The 17,061-nt window shown below is 38.6% G+C and overlaps 1 protein-coding gene across 3 annotated transcripts in view; it reads right to left on the bottom strand.

Annotated features, from left to right (window-relative positions):
* Positions 1-17,061, bottom strand: part of COL21A1 (collagen type XXI alpha 1 chain) — a 233,946-nt gene that overhangs the window by 15,389 nt on the left and 201,496 nt on the right. For 2 of the 3 annotated variants that reach the window (XM_027524052.1, XM_027524053.1), the window contains 5 exons: positions 9,872-9,916; positions 7,632-7,685; positions 5,976-6,029; positions 2,482-2,535; positions 833-904 (listed from right to left, as the gene is read on the bottom strand). In XM_027524052.1, coding sequence (XP_027379853.1) covers positions 833-904; positions 2,482-2,535; positions 5,976-6,029; positions 7,632-7,685; positions 9,872-9,916 — 279 coding nt within the window. Of the gene's footprint in view, positions 1-832; positions 905-2,481; positions 2,536-5,975; positions 6,030-7,631; positions 7,686-9,871; positions 9,917-17,061 lie in introns of those variants that run through there. The other variant, XM_027524054.1, reaches the window with a different exon arrangement.

Genomic DNA, 17,061 nt, shown 5'->3' with positions numbered 1-17,061 from the left:
GGTTGTAATTTTTATCATTTCAGACTTCTGCTTCAGTTTGGGAAAGATATTCATACTTTGGTTAAGAGTGGCTCGAGTTGAATATTTGGTAACCTGGAAGGGTTAGTTTTAAATTTACACTGCATCTGCTTCTGTGAGTTGAGCCCTTTTTTGTTATTGTTAGCATACACAATGGCCTGCCTGAGGGAGGGAACCTGAGCCACCTGAGAAGGACTGTCAGGAAGTGATACTAACACATCCCCCACCTGAGCCTTGCCATTCTATAGGAAACTTGCAAAGACTGAATAGTCTTTTTCCTTTGTTTCCTCACCTCCCCCGATCTCTGATCCATAAAAGAACCCAGCAACCAGGCCCTGACAAGAAGGTTCTTTTGGGGCACTAGCCTGCATCTTCCTGGTCAGCTGGCTCCCCGATTAAAGTCTCTTCCTTGCCTCAAACCTCGTCTCTCGGATTCACTGACTTGTCGAGTGGAGAGCAGAGCGAGCTTGGACTCGGTCACACTTTCCCTAAAAAATTCTTAACTCGCCTGGGTTGACTACTGAACAATATGAATTTACAGGATATTACTTAACTGTATGTTTTCTGATCTAACTTTTCCAAGGTCCTCACGCAGGAGACAGTACCCATGCAGGGACACGAAAGAGGCCACAGCTCTTGGCATGGGGTTGAGCACATTACGTGTGCGCGGGGTTGAGCACATTACGTGTGCGCCAAGTACGTAGGTCATCTCACCGCTGAATGTATCATTGGCCCTCCTATGCTACTTGCCCAAAAGAAAAACCTACATGTTCACAGCTGATTAACACTGAATTATGTATCCTAAAAATCATACCTTTTTCCCTTGAATTCCAGGTAAACCCAGGTATCCTGGTTCTCCTGGGGGACCCACCGCTCCTGGCTCTCCCTAAATAACACAGAAATCACATGAACATCGTAGACCCACTGCTTGTGAACAGCCCCACTGCTTGTATCTCTACATACATCTCAAATTTAAAACTGATAGTTAAAACTTTATGAACATTCAGAGTTATTATTACAGAACTAGTAAAGAGTGAAAAGTCCATGGATGTCCTAATAAAATTTTTTATGTTTCTTCCTATCTTTTCTAGTTAAGAAATTCTGAGAGCATATGATATTTGAAAGCTTCATAAATAGTTGGTATTTTTCTTATAACTTCAACAATAAAAAATTAAGCAGTGAAAATAATAAACATGGGTATTTCTCTTCGCATTTACTAATATTTTCTCTTCATCCTTGAAATTGCTTTTTCTCACAAATCCTCCTTTAAAAAACTTATTGTTATACAACTGGTAATAAAAAGAAGCAATAAAATTATTAAAAATTTCATTACCCAATATTTTTATTTGGTTATATATTTTCCCTCTACCTCTCACAAACATAGAGGCAACTTAGTTACCAAAATGTGCTATGTATGCATAATTTTATAATAAATTATTTACTTCAAAATATATTAATATTGAATTTTTTAATAACCATTATGTTTTAAAATTTTTAAATTATAGAACATCATTCAATTGTATTGATTTACCATATTTAATAAAATTCCTACTGCCAAACACTCATTTTCACCATTTTTATAAACAATATTGGGGTGAACATTCTTATCATTAAATATATACATTTATGATTTTTACTTTATATATCTGGAAAATTATTTTCTTAAACATAAATTCTTGAGCTGTTTTCAGAGCAAAGAATATTCTGTGTTATCTTAACTGAATTTTCTACTCCTTATCATGTCACAGGTATTATTTCCTTTCTTTTAAATGCCTTAAATAAGAAAGACTTACACTGTGAAAGTATATAATGATGATGTCTCAACAACATTTAGGTTAAAATTTTAAGAGATAGGATGTGCTCCTAAACATGCTTCATGGTGCTTTGGGTTTGCTTTGTTTGTTTTACTGTTAGTCCTAAACTCTTGTCACATTAACTAAAAATGGCTCTCTTTTGCGGAAACTAAGTTCTGTTCTCTTTGCTCACTGTGAGTTGTTGAGTATGACTCTAGATTTTTAAAGGCTAGAGAAGAATTTAAAATGACTGACATCAACTGTTTGGTTTGGAGGAAACTGGTAAGGCATTTGTGACTCCCAAACTGAAAATAAAGTCCCATCAATCATCAACCGAGGGACAGAACCACCCTGGGACACATACACTCTCATGCTCAGCCACAGAAGACAGTGATATTCTCTGGACCAGAGGGGATATTCACATTAGCAACCAACTTTTACCAGTTCTATAAAAACCAAGGTATATGTCATGTCTTTATTACCCAAACTATGATAAAATATCCAAAACACAGAAATGAAATTGGCCCACATTCACCACTGGCTTTCAGGTACCTTAATTTCATCCTTCATTTCACATACCTTTTCTTAATACAACCGTTAATCTCACCAAAAAATGAGAAGACTGCATAGTTGAAAACATTCCCAAATACATCAAAACACAGTGAATTACCTTGAGCCCAGAAGCCCCAGGCAGCCCTTGAAGTCCAGGTTCGCCTTTAGTCCCCTGTCAATGTATAAAAATTATTTTAAATTTTGAATTTAGTCATCATATAGATATTTAGTCACCAGACATTTGAAGGAACATATTTTAAACAATTTTTACAGTTTCAACTTTCCAATCGTTTGAAAAATAGAATCTATATGTTAGGTCTTCTTATTAAGAAAAACTATTTTAAGCAAGGAAGTGAGTCTGCATATTTATAAAGTCTTCAATGAGCCTGTTTGAAGCTGGTAGCTCCAAGTAACGGAGAAGGCAACGGCACCCCACTCCAGCACTCTTGCCTGGAAAATCCCATGGACGGAGGAGCCTGGTAGGCTGCAGTCCATGGGGTTGCTGAGGGTCGGACACAGTTTCCGACCCTCACTTCACTTTCACTTTTCACTTTCATGCATTGGAGAAGGAAATGCAACCCATTCCAGTGTTCTTGCCTGGAGAATCCCAGGGACGGGGGAGCCTGGTGGGCTGCCATCTATGGGGTAGCACAGAGTCGGACACGACTGAAGCGACTTAGCAGCAGCAGCAGCTCCAAGTAAAAACATCTTTAGGGACCAGCCCTAATCAGCTAGGTCTGTGTTGCAGAGGCCAGACCCATGTATCTTAATAGCATCCTCTAGGCTGGAAATCATCCTTCCCTGTTTCACTTTCTCTGTAGAGCTCATTTTCAGTATGTAACTTAAGGAAAGAAAATTAGCCTCAAATGCACTTTTGAGCAGCTTTTGGAAGAAACATGTATCAGATAACGTTTAGTTTGCATGCTTTTTCAGAATTCCAGTACAGTCCTTGCTAACAGACACTTGGAAAGCAAGACCAAGTTGTTAGAGCAAAGCATGTAAGATAGGAAAACAGGACTGTTTATAAAAAGAGACAACCCGCCTCCTGGTTCATCAGGAGAGATTGTCAGAGGCGGTTCTGGCTTTCAAATATGCTCTGATACCTGAAATCATAACCCGGTCCATGTCTGGCAAAACCCTGTTATTAAAGAGGTTGGTGTGACACCCAGGAAAGGGGGGTGATGACCACCCAGAGTCAGGGCGGGTGTAGTGATCAGTAAAGAGAACCACCTTAATTCTCAGCTCATGTTGAGAACCACACAAACATAATATTTGCACTTAATTAAAGCATTTGTCACATTAACAGCATGATTATTCCATAGCATCATGGTTCCTTAAAATTTCTAATTTTACAGATGGTTAAGCTGAAACTCACAGGGGTGACAGCACTGGCTGAAAGTGACGTGACTTGATTATGTTAATGCACTTTGATATGATTTAGGTAATATTTTACAAAACTGGAATCTGGTATGGTAAAAAAGACTTACATGTGGTTCCACACCTATTCTAAAAACGAGTATTGTAGTGGAAATTGGAAGTTCTCTAAAGATCTACACAGATTCTCAGCATCATAGCTGCCTTGCTTGCAACAGCTTCATTGTCCTCCTGTTGACCTTATATCCGCTGATATTGTAGGCACTGTTTCCAAAAACATTAGTTGACACAACCGGAGGGAGACGGTAATATAGAGCAGCAGTCCCCAAAGTTCTTGGCATCAGGGACTGGTTTCGTGGAAGCCAAGGTTTCCGCAGACTGGGCGGGGGATGGTCCAGGTGGTAACACAAGTGATGGGGAGTGATGGGGAGCAGCAGATGAAGCTTCATTGCTCCCCCAGCCCTCACCTCCTGCTCTGTGGCCCAGTTCCCAACAGGCCGGTACCAAGGCCCAGGGGTTGGCGACTCCTGATACAGAGGCAGGTAAGCTACGACCTGTGGGCTAAGTCAGCCCAACGCCTGTTTTTATAAATAAAGTTGTAAAGTTTATTTTTATAAATAAAGGAACACGGGTACACCCACGCAGCAGCTGCTTCTACATTCTAAGAGCAGGGCTGAGTGACCGCATCAGAAGCTGTATGGCCCTCAAAGACCAAAACACGTCCTGCCTGGTCCTTGGCAGAAAAACATTCTAAGACCTGAGCTAATACACTGCATGAAAAGAAGGTCAAACATGTCACTGAAAAGATTACATTTTAGAGGTATAATTTTAACATCTTGAGTCTATTTGAAACAAAATAGGTTCAAAAATAGATACTAAAAATCTGTTTTAACATCTTGAATCTATTTTAAAAATTGTACAAGATGAGGGAAATCAAAGTTCATAGTGATTTATGTAAAAACAAACTGGGATGTTAGAATTACTTGACTCACCAGCCATATCAGCAGACCTGCCCAAGGGGCGGATGCCACAAATACATCGCTCTAAAATCTTTTATGGAAAGTCCAACAGATTTAACTGACCTCCAGCTCAGTGTGAGCCAACAATGGGAAGTGGCTAATTTTAAAACGCTGATAAAATCTTAGGCTGCAGTTCTTAGGAATTAGAGCATCCAGAATCACGGGAGACTCCATTGTATCCCAGTTATTTAAGGAGCATACAAAGACTCTACTTTTCTTGCAAAATGACCTTGAGAAATGATGGAGAAGGCCCATTTGGCAGGCAACACTTCCTACTGCTAGGATCCACAATGTTCCAAGGACCCTCAGAGTTCACCCCTGGGAACAGGGCAGCTACTTTCCCTGACTCACTGGGTTCCCGTGACATTTTATCCTATCTCTTTCTCTAGGTACTTTAGAAATTCAAAGTAGAATAGATAAGACCATCTACTCATGTATGCCAGGATCTATTTCCCTGGTCTAGTTCAAGGATGAATGCTTTCAAAAGAGCAGATTCTATCACTTTCTTTCAGAAAGCTATCCTAGAATCTACTCATTAAATAGTCAAGAATAGTTTCTTAAGTCAAGCCAGAATCTACCCAACCTGATCCTCTAATAAGCCAAGAAAAAAAGAAATTCTCTTAGCACCTGACTCTGAACAGCTAGAAAATAGTTGAACCATGAAACTCAAAGAATTTCAGTTCTAACTTAAAAACAGCATCACCTGAAATCTCAATATATTTGTCAAGCTTGCCTTACTTTTTTAAAATGTGGAAGAGAATATACCAACTAACGCCCAGTCCTGAGGGAGGAAACGCCTAATAAAACTCGTTACAAGGCATCTTACAAATAAAAATCCCACATATATTTCACAAAATAAAATACCAAAGAAGGGCTTGAAAGCTGGAAAAGTTACATCCCTCATCACTAGAGATGCTCTAGATAGAGGCTTGAGCACTGGTTCCTTAGAATTCTGGGTGTTGCTCAGTGCGCCGGAGCTACCAGTGAGGCTGGAGGGCTGTCACGAGGATCCTGGACTCCTTCCAGCTTAAACTAGGGCTGCTTCACATTACTGTGCTTTATATACTTGGTTTTCACCTGAGACTTCATTCCTCCAAGTGCTTGTCTATAGATTCACACCACATTCAAAATAACATCAGTGTAGTGAAAACTCTGACTGAAGTACATCAATGGTCATTTTGCACAGAGTCCTCGGTCTTATTAATTTCATTTTCTTTACCTTAGATCCTGGGGCTCCAGGCTGACCTGGTGAGCCATCGCTTCCCATCAAACCCTACATTTTAAGTGGGAATTGCAAGAGTAATTTAGAGAAGAATATTAAAAAGCAGTCAATCAATTTTCAAGTTATACAGTCCCATAATAATTAATCCACTAACATGTAATGCAATATATGGGAAACTTCCCTTCACACAACCAAATAAAGGAGAATAAAGAATCACGTTATGCAAGATAACATGAAGGCCAGCAAAGCCCTTACAACTGGTTGCTTAAATCACCTACCAATAGCAAAAATTACCGGAAAGCTAGTAAAAAAGAACTGTAAAGAAAAGTTTATTTTCCAACACTCTGACTTTCTTCCTTTTCTCATGATGACCAACATTGAAATTTCTTCCTAGATATTATTTTGGTCAATTTTACTTACATTTTTTATTTTCTTGAATAATGTTTTTAAAGTGTTAAAATTTAATACATTCTCTGAATATAATAATCTGTAAGTTACAAATGGCTATATTTTTACTAATCATATGATTCAAAATAAAACACTGAATAACTACTCTAGCAACAAGGAACTAATTTAATTTAGATTCAATTTATATACTATTATATATATTAAAAACACTTGCTTTCTCTTTATCATAGCAAAAGAAATGTGATAAGCAATAATATTCAGTTAGCATTATCAGAAAACGCAATCTCAATATAGTCACACTGAAAATACCATATCATCACTACTATGCTTTGCTATCAATTTAGGCTGTTATCACAACTATAAAATGTAAAATATACTACTCATAGCACAGTGTTTCAAATATTAGAAATATTGAATATACTTATTTTTGAAGTTCAATGAAGTTCTATTTAATACTTTCATTTTCTGGAAGCTAACTTAAATACTAGTATATAATTAAGTTTAATTTTTCAATGAAAAAATAATTTTGTCATGATGATGGAGGTAGAGGAAGAATATTCCATTCAAATCTTTCACCAAAATTTTATCAAATCTTTTCACAAGGTAAATACCTGCTTTTTAAACTTAAATAATTAAATGAAAAGTCAGAAACTATCAGATGTTTTTTACTCAAAATAAAAGCTGTTACAGGCAATTTGATTCATAGGTTAAAATCCACATCACTTTTAGTAATAACTTTCAGAAATTTTTTATGGAGTCTTATATACCATAAGATTTTCATAACTTTTAGTATCAAACTCATATGTCCCTTTACTCCCAAAACTTCCAAAATTATTTTCTCACTAATTTAGGATCTTCCTATACAACCTGTTCTGAATGTATTCTTCCTTATTTGTATACATTTGTAAATTATCTAAAAAATAAAAAAGAACATTTATTTTTAGACCTTTTCATGGTGCTCAGTTTTTTTGTTTTTGTTTTTTTAAATAAAGAGCTGAAGTATTTGTTTTCTGGTTTAGCTACAGTAAGAGTTCTTGATCTTTTCTTAGATAGCCAAGTTTTTGAGCAGCTGAAGAAATCTATTCTCCTCTATAAAAATGGACAAAATCTTTTTCATACAAATGGATGGCAGTTGTGGAGCCTATGTGTCTCGTTGCTGAACACCTGCATTGTGTGAGGTTCAGAATGAGAACTCTGGGTACATCGCAACACTATTTCACAGCCCAAAGAATGACACTAACGTACAGGTATTCCCGGAGCTCCTTTCTTCCCTAGTGGTCCTGGAGGCCCAGTGTCTCCCTAAAAATCAAATACAGATAAAGTTTAAAATTGCAAACAATCAATTCATCATTAGGAATTTCCTAGCAAAGCATTCTGGAGAAGGAAATGGAAACCTACTCCAGTATTCTTGCCTGGAAAATTCCATGGACAAAGGAGCATGACAGGCTATATAGTCCGTGGTGTCGCAGACTGGGACATGACTGAGCATATCACAGCATTTAGATTTCAGCTTTGGGGATTGAGTGTTGACCTTATGCTCCAAGAATTTCTCTGAATCAAGAACAAAAGCTCTCATCATCTTTGAGGGAGTGCTGGTCTTATGAGAAGTAGGGGAAGTCTTCAAAGATCCTTTAATAAAACATACTCTCTATTACAACCATAATTATGAAGATTTGGAACTCTGCAGAAACCTCATTAGAGATAGAGATGCAGGAAACAAGAGGGCTGGGGGTGTTGAGGGTACATGCTCAGGTTTCAGGAAACAACACTGAGCGGCTGAACACCTACAAAGGCTTAAGACTCTCAAAGGCGGCTGAAGTGGTACACAGGCCTGCCAGCAGGGGGCAGCTAGGCTGACAGGATGCCTGCCTGCTAGGATGAAGCAATGAGCTCAGAATCAACGATCAAGACAAGGGAAGCAGAAAACCACAAGACTGAGAATCAAGAGCAGTAACAATGAACTGCAGGTGTTAGAATGGCTAGAAACTGAATTCGGAACTATTATCTGAAATCTTTGCAAATGAAAGAACAGAATCATCAAAGACTATTAAGACTGAAAACAGAACAAGAGGCTATGAAGAATAAAAAAATGCTATTAGCACAGAGAACTATATTCAATATTTCCATGGTGGCTCAGCTGGTAAAGAATCTGCCTGCAATGTGGGAGACCTGGGTTTGATCTCTGGGTTGGGAAGATCCCCTGGAGAAGGGAAAGGCTACCCACTCCAGTGTTCTGGCCTGGAGATTTCCATGGACTGTATTGTCCATGGGGTTGCAAAGAGCTGGACACAACTGAGCAACTTTCATGTCACATAAGGAAAAAGAATCCAAAAACTCATTCAGTTTTATATATATATATGTGTGTGTGTGTGTGTGTGTGTGTGTATGTGTGTGTATGTGTATATATGTATGTATATGTATATAAAAATAAAACTGAATGACCTTGCTGTATACTTGAAACTAACACAACACTGTAAATCAGCTGTACTTCAAGGAAAAAGAGTAAAAAGATATCATTAAAGTTTGAAATTCTAGAAATGAAAATTATGATTGCTTATATTTTTGTATCAACTGATGCTTTTAACAACAGGTTAGACACAGTAAAGGAAGAATAAATAGAAAATAAACATAACCAAAAAATTAACCAGAATTTAAGGATCAAGGATATGAAAGTAAGCAATTTATAAATGGAGAGGACAAAATTAGAAGGAATGAGATATGTCTAACTAGATTTTCTAGAAAGAGCAGAAAGTGGAGAATGAAGAGAAGTAACATGGACGTTAACAGCCCACGTTGCTCAGAGTTAACAGAAATACCTACACAGAGCCAGAAAGGAAACTGAATTCCCACCAAGATGAATACAGATGAATCCATACCGAGACACATTGCACTGAGCTTTAAGAACACAAAACACAAATAAAATACCTTAAAGAATGCCAAAAGAAGGGACAGATCACTTGCAAAAGAATGGTGATTGGAACAAGAGCAGATTTTTCATAGTTAACCATGGAAGCCGGGAAATGATGGTAGAAAAACGTCAATGTATCAAGAGGAAATAATCATCAACCTCGAATTGTATACCCTACAAAAATCCTTTGTCAAACACAAAAGAGTAAAATAAAGATATTAGTAATTAAATAAAAACTGAACATTTACAATCAAGACATCTGTACTAAAGGAATTTCTAAAGATATAGTTCAGGAAATAGAAAGCTTACCCTGAAAGGGTGGTCTAAGAGAACAAGATAGAAAGTAACCAAGTAAAACAGAAAGTGTGTGTGTAAATTCAAATTTATACTACCTGTATAAAACAACAAAAACAAATTGTAAGGTCAAAATAATAGCTTCCAAAATTAAATCATATTTGAACCATTAACTACGGCCATAAATGCAACAAAATATATTCCATGTGAAGAGACATCACCATTTTGCCCTTTTCATAAACAGATCCCAGGCCCAAATCTTTCAACTTTCAGTCATACTTACTTTTTGTCCCATTAATCCTTGGTTTCCAGGAAATCCTGGGATTCCCTGAAAAGAAATAAAGTAGATTTTTAATTTAAAAGATTTAGACAGTATAATTAAAGAAGAATGGGCCAAAATGGGAGTTTTAACTTGCAAATGATGCCAATCATCAAGCATAGCTCTGGACAGCATGAAACTGCCATTTATAGGAATTAAATTTTGGAAAAGAAAAAATTTATGGGATTTAATATTATATGAACATGTACTGATATTTACAGCTTTAAATATAGACTTAAGAAAAGGAACTATGAGGATATTAACCTTGGCTCTTCTTTCAGAGCAACGTAAGTGATAAAATAAGGATATTTCACTTGACCACTTTCTTACTTTACTTATTGTGATTAACGCAAAAAGACTGTCAAATCATAGGAGTTCAAATGCAACAAAACAGGTCCAAAGGCCTCACAGTTTCTCAACCATAACTAAAACTAATGAAACTAAAGACTTCCCTTCAACTGAGCCTTGAAACACCCAGGAACTTAACTCCTTATGTAAGATACAGTTCTCTTTCTCCTGATGACTTTCTTGCCAAGACAATTGTGGAGCATATGCAGAGCAGTTTGTGGAGAGACACAAAGAGAGAACGAAAGAAAATTCATTCACCTGGTTCAACCCAAATGTACAAGTTCTCTAGCAAGATTCAGAGAAAATTAATGCTAATTGTCTAACTTTAAGAATAATGCCAGCACATTTATTGACAGGAAAGTAGTTCCATTGACATTCAATGCATTTACCAAAATGATTGTTTATCACACATATTTATTGAACAGTGATAGTATCGATCAAAATTTATTTCTTCCTAGCCCCTTTCCATTTTCCTAGCTCCTTTCTTGATGACACTTCAATTGAACAAATGACTATCATTTGTTTTGATGTAAATGTATTGACTCTGGCCAAAAAACGAATTTGGAAGATAGGGAAATTGAGCACCATCAGTATTTCTCTGAAGCCCCTCTGCATCCTCAAGGCTTTCAAAGAACAGCAGTTGCTTCTGCCTGCTGCCAAGTCACTTCAGTCATGTCCGACTCTCAGCGACCCCAGGGACTGCAGCCTACCAGGCTCCTCCTTCCATGGGATTTTCCAGGCAACAGTACTGGAGTGGGGTGCCATTGCCTTCTCCCAAAGAACAGCAGTGGTCCTCCATAAATCAGGGCAATGAAGTCAAGTATTTTCTACTGCAGGGAGAGTCTGCCATTGTTTTGATGTCACACCTTAACTATTAACACTTGTCCATGTGGTAGCCACAATTATGGTGCAAGATACAGCACACAGTTCTAGTTTTAAAACCCAAACTTAAATTCCATAAAGTGGAATTCAGTTTGATCCTATTTGGCTCAATTCAGTTCACCCTTTGCAGAGAACAAAAGTTGTATGAGAGCGATGACCATCAACAAGGGGCTCACACACTAGTTGAAAACACAAGTCTTTATAAACATACTAACTAGAGAATAAATAAAACAACATAAAAGTTTAAAGTGACATTATAATACATGAGCACAGCATGTCCATTAGCACTTTAAAGAGAAATCAAAAGTAAATAATTGAGTGATGAGTATAAAGAAAACAGAGTGATGTGAACTGTGTGCTTGTAAGGCAGAAAATGCATACTCTCAAAGCAGTCAGTTAAAGTTCACTTCAACAGACCACGTTTCAGCATGAAACCATCCAGAACCATATCCTATTCAAATACACACTCACACAAATTCAGTAAAATGATGAAGGTCTGAATGTAAACAAAATTCAAGTAAAATCTGCCTGTAAACTCTTATCAGATGCAAGGTGGATACAGAGTTCTGCAGCTGCGTCAGTGCTGTGTTGCTTGGCCCCAAGAATTCCTAAAGAGATCCTGCAACTGCCCTGATACCGTCAGACCTGAGAAGCTGACTTTTGTGCCACATAGAAACTTTTGTTACTTAAGGTTTCATCCCTGTTCAAATCTCTATGCTCTTACACAATCTGTATTAGTAGTTATTAGTTACTCCTGTCTCTGCAGCCAACCCCACTGTCAGCAAGCCTACATTTTCACTCTGAAGGAGAAACAAAACTATGCCCAAACATCCCTGAGCAGCACCCAGGCCTCACCTCCTAGAAGGTCTTAAGAGCCCCCATTCTACCCAGATCAGTCCCTGGATTTGATTCAATACCTTTGATTTGAATAATTCTAATACTAAGCATGGTCTACATTAGGACACACCCAAAAATCTTACATTATTTCAACATATCCAATATCTAATATTGAGAGTATTTGGGAGGATTTCAGATTAAGAAAAATAGATTCCTTTGCCTATTTTCTGTCTTCATAAATTAGTCAAACATGAATACATTCGGTCAAAGATATGAAAAGAAGTCATAATATCTTCTAGTTCAACTGTATCGAGAATTATTACTTACTTCATAAATACCAAGCAAAACACATAATACTATATAATATTCAAAATAAAATGTAAAACAATTTATAAAAGCAATTCTTGGCAAAACTAATATAATACCACAAGCATGCATAGAATAAAAAACTGTTGAGAGAGAGGTTCACGAGAAGAACTGAAATCACTCAGAGCTATATTAGTTAATAAAATTCTCCTAGACAATATTTTCCTGGGTCTCCCAATACGTTCACTGAAATTGACTAAACTTTGCCAATTTTACACTAGTAGAAATATTATTCAAAACCATTTGAGTGTTACCAGTTTGTTGATTCAAAAGTATTTAGTAACAATTACTTCATAGGGTAAATGTTTTTCCAAGCAAACTACTTTATATTTCGTATTCAGCCTGTGTGGTTTTGGGTTCAGGCTACTGTGAACATGTATAAGTAAAGACAGAAGCAAGAATTTTATTTGGTGAGAATAAAGGAACATGTTCCCTCCAGTTCTATGATTTCAGTTTGGGCTTGAAGAAGAGCAGAAAATCAAATGGAAAATCCTGTGTAATGCTGTGGTGAAAGAATGCTGACATGAAAAAATGTTCTAGAAGCTTCTCTGTAACCATTAAACCATTACTGTATAACAAAAAAGTCATTAAAAATAGAAATGCATGATTTAGAATAAAGGGTTTGGCACCTATTTCCTAGAGACCACTTCATAATGAAGGAAATATGTCCATGATGCATTACTTAGAAAAGACAAGATATCACTTTATACTTTTCCACATGCAATGGAATATTTAACTCCTGAAGTTAGAGCATCTTGGGTCAACTCTGACTAGATTGGGTGCATTCCAGATGGTATGGTTGTTGACTCTTGGATCAAATCTGCTGTTAAGTAATGCAATAATTTCAATGTACAAAAACAAATCTAATCAACTAGTGGAATTTTTAAATAAAAAATTTCAACCTTTCTACAGAGTTTTACAGATATTTATTATCATACAATTATCAAAATATTAGAAGTATATAAAGTTTTCTTCTATTATATCAAGAAGTGATTTGCTCATTCCTAAAGATGCGATTCACGGGGTCACAAAGAGTCGGACAGGACTGAGCAACTGATCTGATCTGATCTGAAAGATGCAATGAATACAAAACACATATATTGACAGTATCATTCTTATTAGCTACAGACATTATAAGTGATTATTAATAAAGGCCAGAATAGAAGCAGTTGAAAGTCTGGATTCTGGAGCCAGTCAGACCTTCATCTCGTACTGATTGACTCCAGGCCAGATATTTAAATTAGACTCTCAGTGTCCCCATCTTATACATGATGAAAAATAACAGAACTTAGCTCTATGGTTGGTATATTATGTCAGTGAGTTCTCACCAGCACTTAGCTCAAGCTTCCTGGGTGGCTCAGATGGTAAAGAATCTGCATGCAATGTGGGAGACCTGGGTTTGATCCCTGAGTCAGGAAGATCCCTTGGAGGAGGAAATGGCAACCCACTCCAGTATTCTTGCCTGGAGAATCCCCATGAACAGAGGAACCTGGTGGGCTACAGTCCATGGGGTCACCAAGAGTCAGACTTGACTGATCAAATAAGCACACAGCACACAGCTCAGAGCTGGGACAAAAATAAACAAATTTGCATCACTTTTCAGAGCTCATTCCTGAAAGTCGCAAAATAAATGAAGTCAATTCTTTTCCAAGACTCAATTTTTGTTTTCCTTCATTTTGAGGACTTTTTTTTTTTTCTCGTTCGTTCTTCTTTTTAACATCTTCCCACCTTGCCTTCCTCTGCCTCATTCCCGAAAGATCACACTGTGTTCGAGATGACTCTGGCAATCTAAGGCTTACCACTAGGGGGCACCAACAGGTTAGCATTGCCGCTCATTCACTAACCTCGCCTTTTCATGTTTGGCTGATTCTGACTGCAGAAAAATACTATAATGAGGTTCCAGATTAAGATGGAAGATTAGAACGATCCTGAGCTCATCCCCTCTCATGGACACACCAAATCACAACTGCATAGGGAACAACCATCTCTGAGAACAACCTGAAGACTAGCAAGATAGATTTTCTAAAATTCAGGACAAAAGGAAAAGGCTACACAGGGGCAGAGAAGCAATCTGGTTATAATTCTCGTCCCCAGTGTGAAGACCCACCAGTGGGAGGGATATCACAGCTGGAGAGGTGCCCCCTGAGGAGTGAGGGGTGTGAGCTCCATGTCAAGATTCCCAGCCTGAGACCCTACATTGGGAAGATGAGCTCCATAACATTTGGCTTTGAAAACCAGTGGGGTTACACTCGCTCCAAGTCCCAGGACAGATACAGCAGCTTGAAAAGCTCCTGGGTCATATAAGAAGGAGATCCTTTGAATAATTTATGGCAGGTGCTGGGGGACAGGGATCTGGTGGAGCTTCTCTGGGATCAGAAGTGCTGGCAGGCATCATTCTTTTTCACTCTCCACCTAGCTGGCCTGGTACTTCTGTCATTTTCTATCAACCTAGCGAATACCATGCATCCCTTTCCCCAGCATTCCCCAGAGGACCTGCCCTCGCTGCCTACTGTAAAGCACCTCCCTCCCCATCCTACACAGCAGGCTGCCCCAGCACCCCTCCAGAGCAGCTCCTGATCCAGGGAGTCAACCCACACATCAGGGAGCCATCACAGCCCAATCACAAGAGGAGGACACATGTGACCCACACAGGAGATACCCCAGGAGCACTTGACTCTGGTGACCAGAGGGGACTGTACCACTCAGCTCCACAGGACATCTTGTATATAAGACTGTCCTTTCAAATCTGGGACATGTAGGTATTATACCTAATACATAGAAAGAGACATACAGATTTAGGCAAAGTGAAGAGATGAAAGAATACCTTCTGCTCTTCTGCATGAAAGAAAAAGACAAAACCTCAGAGAGAGAACTAAATGAAATGGAGATAAGACATTTTCCAGATAAAGAGTTCAAAGTAATAGTCTCAGAGATGCTCACTGAACTCTGGAGACAAATGGCCTAACTCAGTGAGAACATCCATAAAGAGATAGAAATTTTTTTTTTTTTTAAAGCAACAGGAACTTAAGAATACTGAATATGAAATGAAACACAGACTGGAAGGAATCAACAACAGATTAGAGAATGCAGAAAAATGGATCAGTGATCTGGAGGACACAGTAGTGAAAATCACCCAACAGGAGTAGAAAAAAGGAAAAAGAAACCAAAAAAAAAAGAAAAAAATTAGGATAATTTAAGGGATGTCTGGGACAACCCCAAGCACACCACCATTTACATTATAGGGGTTCTAGAAGGAGAAGCAGAGAAGGCACTGGCACCCCACTCCAGTACTCTTGCCTGGAAAATCCCATGGACAGAGGAGCCTGGTAGGCTGCAGTCCATGGGGTAGCTAAGAGTCAGACACGACTGAGCGACTTCACTTTCACTTTTCACTTTGATGCATTGGAGAAGGAAATGGCAACCCACTCCAGTGTTCTTGCCTGGAGAATCCCAGGGACAGGGGAGCCTGGTGGGCTGCTGTCTATGGGGTTGTACAGAGTCAGACACGACTGAAGGGACGACAGAGGATGAGATGGCTGGATGGCATCACTGACTCAATGGACATGAGTCTCCGTGAACTCCGGGAGTTGGTGATGGATTCATGGGGTCACAAAGAGTCGGGCACGGCTGAGCGACTGATCAGTTCAGTTACTCATTCGTGTCCGAATATTTGCAACACCATGGACTGCAGCACGCCAGGCTTCCCTGTCCATCACCAGCTCCTGGAGCTTGCTCAAACTCATGTCCATCAAGTTAGTGATGCCATCCAAGCATCTCATCCTCTGTCATCCCATTCTCCTCCTGCCTTCAACCTCTCCCAGCATCAGGGTCTTTTCCAATGAGTCAGTTCTTTACATCAGGTGGCCAAAATATTGGAGTTTCAGCTTCAGCATCAGTCCTTCCAATGAACAGTCAGGGCTGATTTCCTTTAGGATTGACTGGTTTGGTATTGGCACAAAAATAGACCCACAGATCAATGGAACAGAATAGATAGCCTGGAAATAAACCCACACTTAATTTACAAATAAAAAGCCAAGAATATAGTCGGGGGGAAGTCTCTTCAGTAACTGAGATGGGAAAACTGGAGTTACATGCAAAATAATCAAACTGGAGCACTGTCTTACACCATAACTCAAAATGGATTAAAGACTTAAAAGTAAGACCTGAAACCATAAAACTCCAGGAGAAATTTTTTGGATCCATCTCCTCAAGCAAGAGCAACAAAACCACAAATAAACAAATGTGACTATATCAAACTAAAAAACTTTCATACTGAAGGAAACCATAAACAAAATGAAAACGTAACCTACTGGATGGGAGAAGATATTTGCAAATTATGTATCTGATCAGATCAGTCACTCAGTTGTGTCAGACTCTTTGCAAGCCCATGAATCGCAGCACGCCAGGCCTCCCTGTCCATCACCAACTCCTGGAGTTCACTCAGACTCACGTCCATCGAGTCAGTGATGCCATCCAGCCATCTCATCCTCTGTCGTCCCCTTCTCCTCCTGCCCTCAATCCCTCCCAGCATCAGAGTCTTTTCCAATGGGTCAACTCTTCACATGAGGTGGCCAAAGTACTGGAGTTTCAGTTTCAGCATCATTCCTTCCAAAGAAATCCCAGGGCTGATCTTCAGAATGGACTGCTTGGATCTCCTTGCAGTCCAAGGGACTCTCAAGAGTCTTCTCCAACACCACAGTTCAAAAGCATCAATTCTTCGG

Source organism: Bos indicus x Bos taurus, chromosome 23 (assembly GCF_003369695.1).
Source record: "Bos indicus x Bos taurus breed Angus x Brahman F1 hybrid chromosome 23, Bos_hybrid_MaternalHap_v2.0, whole genome shotgun sequence".
NCBI lineage: Eukaryota > Metazoa > Chordata > Mammalia > Artiodactyla > Bovidae > Bos > Bos indicus x Bos taurus.
The sequence above is the reverse complement of the archived record's forward strand: the minus strand, read 5'-3'. Positions and strand labels throughout refer to the sequence as shown.